Consider the following 8,927-nt stretch of genomic DNA (forward strand, 5'->3'; position numbering starts at 1 on the left):
ACGTGCCAAGCCGCGGGAATATAAAGGCAAAATAGGTAACGGTCCCGTCTTCGCGAGATTGAATCCATTAGGGAGACGGGAGCAATCAGTACCATGTAATAATCAACACTATAATGGGGCGTCTTCCCAAGGAGCAGCAGGCCCTGGACGCCCTCTTGCAGCGTTTGATTCAGGACACCAGACGGTCATCGAGCTGCGGGGCCAGGAAGGAGGGCGGAGACTTCTCCCGCGCGGCTTCGGGTCGCTGAGAGCCAGCGTAGAGGCTTGCCGTTACCATAGCAGCAGAGTAGCCTTCCCTAGCCACACCGCCTCTTCAGGCGGGACCTGTCACCCCAGCTCAGTTTCAGAGCCCTCAGAAAAGCCACTTCCGGCCGAGGCGCACCGTGGAAAGCGAACAACCAGAGCTCCACGTCTCTGATTGGCCTAAGCAGATGAAAGGGGCGTACCTACTTCTCTCAAACCGAAGTTTTCTTCTTGGAGCGGAAGTTGACCTTTCCCGCCCCGGAAGTGCAACCCTGGGTCTTCCAGGTGTGGATTCCGCCTGTCACCGAGATGCCGGGAGCCGCGGCGAAGGGCTCGGAGTTGTCCGAGAGGATCGAGAGCTTTGTGGAGACCCTAAAGCGGGGTGGTGGGCAGCGCAGCTCGGAGCACATGGCTCGGGAGACCCTGGGGCTGCTGCGCCGGATCATCACGGACCACCGCTGGAGTAACGCAGGTGAGGCAGACCTGCCTCGTTCACGTCCCCGATCCCTAGGCTAAGTTACCCAGGCAGCATTGTAGCTGCTCTGTCCCACACCCTCTCTCTCGGGCTGTAGGGGAGCTGATGGAGTTGATCCGCAGAGAGGGCCGGAGGATGACGGCCGCGCAGCCCTCGGAGACCACCGTGGGCAACATGGTGCGGAGAGTGCTCAAGATCATCCGGGAGGAGTATGGCAGGTCTGGCTCACGGCCTGGGCTCTGGGTTGGACGCAGTGACACTTTTTGCATGTGCTCTCTGAACACGTAGAGCAACTACTGTTGCTGAGCAGCACCTGTTGCTTACTTGACTATACCTCCTCCCCATTTGGGTCTTGTTGCCCCCGTAGACTGCACGGACGCAGTGACGAGAGCGATCAGCAGGAGTCCCTGCACAAACTCTTGACATCTGGAGGTCTGAGCGAGGATTTCAGCGTCCATTATGCCCAACTGCAGTCCAACATAATTGAGGCGATTAATGAGCTGCTCGTGGAGCTGGGTAAGATGTCTGAACACTGGGTGGACCCAACAGGTCGCAAGGGATGAGAAAACAGAAGCAAGCCCCTGGAAGTCGTTCTTCAGCAGAGGTGGGAAGGATGACCCGTCTTCTGGTTCCTTGATTAGGAATGGGTGGAATAGGCAGCAGGACTAAAGTAATCTTCCCTACTTTTCCTGACAGACCAATCCTTTATAGGCTGCAAATCCTCTGTCTCAAAGACTCTATTAGGATAGGGCTTTATTTTCATTTCAAAGAAAATAAACTTCCTAAAACCACACTTGCTACACCCTCCCTTACTAAACTTTCTCTTATATTTTTTTTTTCTTCATACATATATACCTTGTCTCTGAGATCCAGGAGACCTACAGATATTCATTACAGAGTTCCTCATAGGATAAAAAGACTAGGTTCTATCTGTGGCCCAAACTACTGCTTCCAAATTCCTTCTCCATTTTTCTCTTGCTTCCCTCTTTCAGGTAGAGGTTGTTGTGGCCACCTTTTGGAGAAAGAGTTCTTTTAGGAAGGAGCTGTTTACCTCACAGTCAGCACTTTCATGTTCCCCAGATTGCTGTTTCTCGCCTGTGCTTACTGTCTTCAGAGCAGTTGTAAGAGCCAGCATTGTGGCAGGGAGGAAGTTGATGAGCAGGAATGCTGCTGGAAAAGGGATGCAGGCTAAGATTTTAGGAAGTAGAAAATCCCAGAGGAGGGGAGCTTTTAAGAAATTGTGACATTTCATTTTAAGCCCATTAACCTGTGGTACTAGATTCTGCCAGGTGGGCAGTTTATGTGAAGGGCAAACATCCCTTGTCATACTGTTGTCATATCTGTGATGTGGCATAGTGTTTTCATATTTTCCTTACAAAAAAATGTTTTTGCAGAGGGCACCACGGAGAACATTGCAGCCCAGGCTCTGGAGCACATCCATTCCAATGAGGTGATTATGACCATTGGCTTCTCCAGAACAGTGGAGGCCTTCCTCAAAGAGGCTGCCCGAAAGAGGAAATTCCATGTCATCGTGGCAGAGTGTGCTCCTTTCTGCCAGGTAGGGGGACTGTTAGAGTTGCTAAGAAAAGTGAAAAACGAGGGAATAAAGGAAGGATGGGTGGAAGTAAAACATTAACAGAATTTTCAAGTTGTTCATCTGGTGAATATTTTCAATCTATAGTTTAAAAAAGTTGGGTGACACTATTGGGTCCAAGAAGAGATAAACTGGTTCTTTTAGGAATCAAAAGAGGGTAATTTACTTTGGGGATGATGGGTGCTTGGACTGATCTCACCCAATCCTTAAGTAAATAATAGGTTTCAAAAAGATAAATATGTAAGGATGAAGGATGTTGTAAAAGAATGAGCCAGGAGCTGTTGTGGCAGCTGTGCTCCATTATGCAAGCAAGTTGTATTTCCAGTTTTGTGGCTACTCTAGTGCTGCTATGGAGTAATATATATTTATTAGCTTTCCTGCGGCTCATAAGAGTATACCTATCATAGGCAGAAAAGGGAGTTATCTTTTGGAAACTGGCTGCTGGATATGCCTATAGCACAGCATTCCGCAGGTCCAGGTACATCTGAGAGCTCTTTTTCATTGTTTCTTTCTCTCACAGCATCAGCCTTTCCCTTCTATTGCAGGGTCATGAAATGGCTGTCAATTTGTCCAAAGCAGGTATTGAGACTACTGTCATGACTGATGCTGCCATTTTTGCTGTTATGTCAAGAGTCAACAAGGTTGGTATCTTTCAAGTTACTGTTGAATTCATGAGGATTATATTTTTAAAATACTGATATTTTTTCCTTCTCTTAATATTTATGGTAAGAGAAGAAAGATTCTAGTTAACCCTTTGAAAGTATATACTTAGGCATTTTAAATCTATTAACTGATTTTCTTTCCTTTTTATCTGCATCACTGTTCTTCACTTGGAGTAGCATCTAAATTTGGTTAAAGAATTGAAAAACTAGAAGTAGAATCAAGCTAGGAGTGTCAGCTGTTAGGGATTGGCTACAGGGTTCCTGCCCTAGGCTCAAGAGAACTTGGCAATAGTAGATGGTAAATAAAGAAGACTCTTGGCTTCTCGAGAGGTATGGCAGATAGATTCCAGAAAAGACAGGGCAGAGAGCAGAAGGCATTGCGGTTTCCTGCTCCATGCTCCATTCATTCTTTCCTTGGGAAAGCCAGAACTTTATAGTACTAAGCCTAGGCTCACTTTCCACCTGCTGGTCTGTGATTTCTCAGGGTGCCAAGATGGAGGCCTGAGCATTCAGCCTGTGGTGGCCAATGGCCCCCAAGATGGCTTACATTTTTCTTCTTGTCCCAAAGGTGATCATTGGCACAAAGACCATCCTGGCTAATGGTGCGCTGCGAGCTGTGGCAGGAACCCATACTTTGGCACTGGCAGCAAAGCACCATTTCACACCACTCATCGTCTGTGCACCCATGTTCAAGCTTTCCCCACAGGTATGTCTCTAGTTTGTAGGCAACAGAAAGAAGGAAGCTAGAGTGTAGGCTTGAACTTGGCTTTCAACCTACTCATTCTACTCAATGGATTAGACCCAGTAGAGGATAGAAAGAGCCACAGAAGTCTTGATCCAGAAAGCACAATTGATAGTTATATCCTGCCAGTTTTAGAAGTCAAAATTATAATGTCAGGACAATATGGACTAAGGAAAGGCCCTGTGCATACAATTAACACAAACCCCCCGCCCCCCCCACGCCGCCCCCCCATTGCCCCAATCATTTCTGAAAATGCCTAGCAGGTTGAAAGTAGGGTCATAGAATTGGTCCTATTCCTCATTGTCATAAAGGCCTGTCTTTATGGCCTGAATACAAGCAGTTGCTAAGTAAAGAGCCATTTCGTCAGTGATAAAAGCTATTTGCATTGAAAACAATCTATTTATATGTCTCTGTATTTTTTAATTGAGATAAAATTCACATAGCATACAATTAGCCATTTTAAAATGTACAATTTAGTGGCATTTAGTACATTCACAGCATTGTGCAATTACCATTCTCTAGCTTTACAACTTTTTGTCATCCCAGAAAAACACCCTGTACCCATTAAGTCATTGCTCCCTACTCCTCTTTCCCCATCTTTTATTAACCACTAGTCTGCTTTCTGTCTATGGATTTGCCAATTTTGGATATTTTTATATCAAAGGAATCATACAATATGTGACATTTTGTTTCTGACTTCTTTCACTTAGCAAAATGTTTTCAAGATTCATCCATGTTGTAACGCATGTCAGAATTTCCTTTTTAAGGAAAGATTCCATTGGGTACACCACAGTTTATCCATTCATTTGTGGATGGGCATTTGAGATGGTTCCTTTTGGCTTTTTTAATAATGCTACTTTAAGCATCTGTATACAAGTTTTCTGTGTGGGCATATATTTTCATTTCTCTTAGGTACTTATTAAGAGTGGAATTGCTAGGTCTCTTTTTAAATTTTTTTTTTCCTTCCTAGTTCCCCAATGAAGAAGATTCATTTCACAAGTTTGTGGCTCCTGAAGAAGTCCTGCCTTTCACAGAAGGTACTGAAGAGTGGTGTGTGTGTGTGTGTGTGTGTGTGTGTTTGATCTTTTTATTGTTGGGGTGGTTAGTAGGATTGAGTACTGGCAAGGTGTGTTTTTTTATTATACTTCTTGTGAAGACTTTATATTTAGCAGCTGAGTACTTAGGGACCTGAGCTAGTCCTTTTAATTTGTTCTTAGACTAGTATGTATTAGCTGAGTTCTTGGGGCTATGGTTGGTTGGAGCACTCAGCATTAACTGGGTTTGGCTTTGCACATGATTTGAAATACAGGCAACAATTGCGTAGGAAACTTTACCTGTGTTCATTTGCTGTAGGGAGTCATTTTGGTGAACTGACTGCCAAAGGAGCAAGCTCTGGAATGTTCCTACTGGTAAAACTCACCTATAGCCTGGATGCCCTGGTATATCAGGGTCTTTTTCTCTGCTCAATGAACCTGCTGCCTCCTAAGCAGTTAAGCTGGCCCAAAACACTCTCTAAACACAAAGCACAATATGTGGTATCCTAATTTTTGGAAGTTGAATAATTTCATCCTTTTATTTAAATACCCACTCTTTAAGAAATATGTGTATTGAGCACCGTCATGAGGCACGGCAGATATAACAATAATAAGGCCCTGTTTCCACAGAGCTTTTACTCTGTGTGAACAACAGACAAGAAATGTCAGGTCCTGGGATACTTTAGGAAGAAAACAAAAGTGATGTCTTAGAAAGTGGCTAAGGTACTAACGAGATTGGGCAAGGGTCTTCATGAGATCACGTTGCCACCAGGTACTGAATGAATAGAACCTGCCATGTGAAGATCAGGGCAAGGGTTTTCTAGGCACTGGTACAGGAGCCTGAGATTGGTAATATACTTCCCCATCTGGAAAAAGATGGCCATATGGCTGGAAATTTGTGAGCATCGGGGAGAGTACAAATCATAATGTGGTGGGGTGGAGAGAACAGATTTTGAAGGTTGCAATCTCGAGTTTGAATTTTAATTCAAACTCTCCAATTTGAATTGGACAGTTTTAAGCGCGGAGATTTATGGTCTGGAATCCTGTCTTCCAGTTTTACTTTGCCACAACTTCCCTTCCTGGGTATTTACATGCCTGCATTATTGAGCCTAGGCTCCATATGCAACTTAATTCTTAGAGTAGGAGCCTCAGCTTTATCTTTAGCAGTTGTGATTGCCTTTCAGGGGACATTCTGGAGAAGGTCAGCGTTCACTGCCCTGTGTTTGACTACGTTCCCCCTGAGCTCATTACCCTGTTTATCTCCAACATTGGTGGGAATGCACCGTCATACATCTATCGCCTGATGAGTGAGCTCTACCATCCTGATGACCATGTCTTATGACCACCACTTACTCTAAGCGGAAACTGCTTGGTCACAGCGGAGAGGAGACTCAATGCTGCTGCTACAATGCATCCTCCTAGCAGTGGGGGAGTGGACAGAGTAAACCTTAAAAACTTGATCCTGTTTCTGCCTTTTTAGTCATCCCAGAACAAGCCACACATCCAGGACTGGCTCTTGCCTTTTAGGTCTTAAAAGAGCAGCAAGGCTTTGCCTATTGATTTTGGAGCCTCTTAGTGCCTAGCTGTGTCTGTTTCAGGGACTTCAACTTTCTGGTTCAGTGGTGTGTTAAACATAACACTGACTACCTTGCTGGGATACAAATTTTTGCTCAGAAATGGCTCCCACACCTTTTCCTAGGCTATGCCAATAAAAGATACTGGAAGGCTCCCAAGATTGTTGTCCTGAACTCCAACTGAACTGAAATTGCAGCAGCAGAACCATTTTCATGTTATCTTAGAGGGCTGTAGTTAGAGGGGAAAGTCTGAACATAGAAGTACAAATGAAAGTATTTACAGTTTTCATAATTCACTGGAATTGGCCCCCAATAACTTCTCAGTAATCTAGTCAGTGGTTCCAAGATTGCTGATTATCAGAATCACCAGGGAGCTTAAAAAAATACACCATTTTGCTCCCTATCAGACCTACTGCATCTGATCTTTGGGGAACCTTGGGAGTTACTTTAAAGCTTCCCAGAAAAGGACCCTCTTAATGTCCCGTTACTAGGACCGTAAATTAGAACATTTTAAAAGGCAGCCTCCACTTCTAGAATTGTGTGTACAAACACTCAAAGATAAGAATGTGCCCCCGGCCAGCGCAGGCAGCCAACTAAGGGTTGCTTGAGTGAATTTCCTAAGGTACTAAATAAAACACAGACACACAATTTACCTTTAATTCAAGCCCTGGGACAGCTTCTCTGCCCTTGGCCTCAAACCCCCCAAATGGGAGAGCAAGGAATATCACAAGAGGCTGGCGAGAGGGAGCTAGCACATTTGGGAGTGGGCTTTTATTGGGGGACTCTCATTTTTTTTCCATCCAAAAAAAGGTCAAAGGGGGCAGGTTACAAGGACAGGTAAGGTAATTTGACCCCTGGAGCTATAAGAAGGCAGGCCTTCGCATGAAGACACATTTTGCGATATTTTACGACTTCCAAGATCCGGGTTGCTGTCTAGGGCCACTTCTGTGTGTCCTGATCATGGGAAGTGACCGATAAAGCCTCAACCAATCAGGGAAGGAAAATGCTGGTCACATGGCGTGGCACCTCCCACAAGAATGTTCAGTGTCACATATGTAATGTCATGGCTAAATGTTCAACAATAGAAGAAATGTTAAATAAGTATGACATTTTCACTGTGGGACATTATGTATACAAGCAATAGAGGTTTCAAAAGGGTGGCTTGAGAGCACTGAAAGCATTTTGGATGGTTCACCTAGCACTTAATTTTAATTAGTTACCAATACTGAACAATCTGGAGATTGCCCATTTAAAAAATTCAGATTTCGTGCTTTTCTTGAAAACTTAGATTTTGCAACTCCTAACCCACATTCCTAAGTTGCAGGATTAGCATCTGATTCCACTGGATTGAAAACTTCCTGTTGAACCCACTTAGCTTGTGTATGCTCTTGGTCTAGGCCCTGTGGGCAGATGAGTTGTTACCCTTTAAAGATGGGCTAGAGGGGCTGGGATATAGCTCAGTTGGTAGAGTGCTTCTCACAAGCACAAGGCCCTGGGTTCAATCCCCAGCACTAAAAAAAGAAAAAAAAAGGGGGGGGATAGATTTGTATGGAAGTTTGTTTTAATATTCTGTAAGTTAAAAACAAGCTGGGGTGGAAGGAACCAAGCTGTAGGACAAAATGCATAATATGACCCTTCTTCCATTAAAACAAAAGAAAATTATATGATTTATAGTTTTAAACTAAGACATCACTCTGAGTGATCCAGATAATCTGCCATCTTTAGGAACTAGTCATTCTGAAATAGGACTACCTCTTGTGGCAGTGATTGGGTGGAGGGAGGGAGCCTAGGAATCTGCCCCTAAGAAATATGGAAAGGTGGTTTGATAACCACACTTGGGTCAACACTGGTTGAAAGTAGGTTATGAGGGGAAGGCTTCTGCTCTGGTAGACAGGCTGTGCCTTGGGTTTCATCTTCCTGACAGGGAAAAACAAGACCAAAGCTGTGTGACTCAGAAGTGTTTGACTCACTCAAGCCTCTGTCAATTATTCTTTCAAGCATCTAAGACCCCACGCTTTCTCAGTGAAGTGGCTTATGGCTACCAATTATGAGCAATTGTCTCCTCTGAAGGCACCAATTCTAACGGCAATTCACTTGGGTACAATTGTGTGGTTTGGAGGAAGAGCAGCAATGAGTCAAGGAATTTAAATCTGTTCCTGGCTCCAAAAATGCTTTATGATACTTGTTCTTTGTGCATCTTAGTCTCAGTGTCTAAAATTAGCACTAACATCCTTCCCAGGCATGACTGAGATGGATGAAGGTTAGAAGCCGTCTCATCGGGCCAACTCTTCAGTGCCTAGAACAGAACTGCAGGAATGCATATTCTTCCGGATCTTTATGCTCTCAATTACATAAATTTCCACAACGCTTTGTTTCCTTATTTCCCTTTCTCCCTTTTTCTATTTGAGGAGGTGAAAATGTTGGAAAGAGAAAAATCAATCTGAACCTTCCACATCAACTCTACCTAGAGCTTGGGCCTGGCCCTCCTCCCAACCCTGCAGAACCCAGGGAAAAAAACCCTTGAAGAGAATGAACACAAATAAGGTTCCATGGATGCAAAAGTCTTCCTGAATATGCTAAATAAACCAAGTTAGATAACTAAA

The 8,927-nt window shown here is 44.2% G+C and overlaps 1 protein-coding gene across 4 annotated transcripts; it reads left to right on the forward strand.

The window, feature by feature from the left end:
- Positions 1-478: 478 nt before the first annotated feature.
- Eif2b2 (eukaryotic translation initiation factor 2B subunit beta) lies at positions 479-8,927 on the forward strand. 4 transcript variants are annotated; one of them, XM_015494069.2, is made up of 8 exons: positions 479-715; positions 816-936; positions 1,086-1,234; positions 2,113-2,276; positions 2,858-2,953; positions 3,543-3,680; positions 4,687-4,753; positions 8,733-8,927. In XM_015494069.2, exons 1-8 carry the CDS (start codon positions 553-555, stop codon positions 8,846-8,848), a joined length of 1,014 nt encoding a protein of 337 aa, XP_015349555.1. In that variant the 5' UTR covers positions 479-552; the 3' UTR covers positions 8,849-8,927. The 4 variants fall into 4 exon arrangements, with proteins under 4 accessions (XP_015349555.1, XP_048654967.1, XP_015349563.1 ...); XM_048799010.1 differs by lacking the exon at positions 8,733-8,927 and adding an exon at positions 5,918-6,483; XM_015494077.2 differs by lacking the exon at positions 8,733-8,927 and adding an exon at positions 5,935-6,483.

The sequence above is a fragment of the Marmota marmota genome, unplaced genomic scaffold (assembly GCF_001458135.2).
Source record: "Marmota marmota marmota unplaced genomic scaffold, marMar, whole genome shotgun sequence".
NCBI classification, from domain to species: domain Eukaryota; kingdom Metazoa; phylum Chordata; class Mammalia; order Rodentia; family Sciuridae; genus Marmota; species Marmota marmota.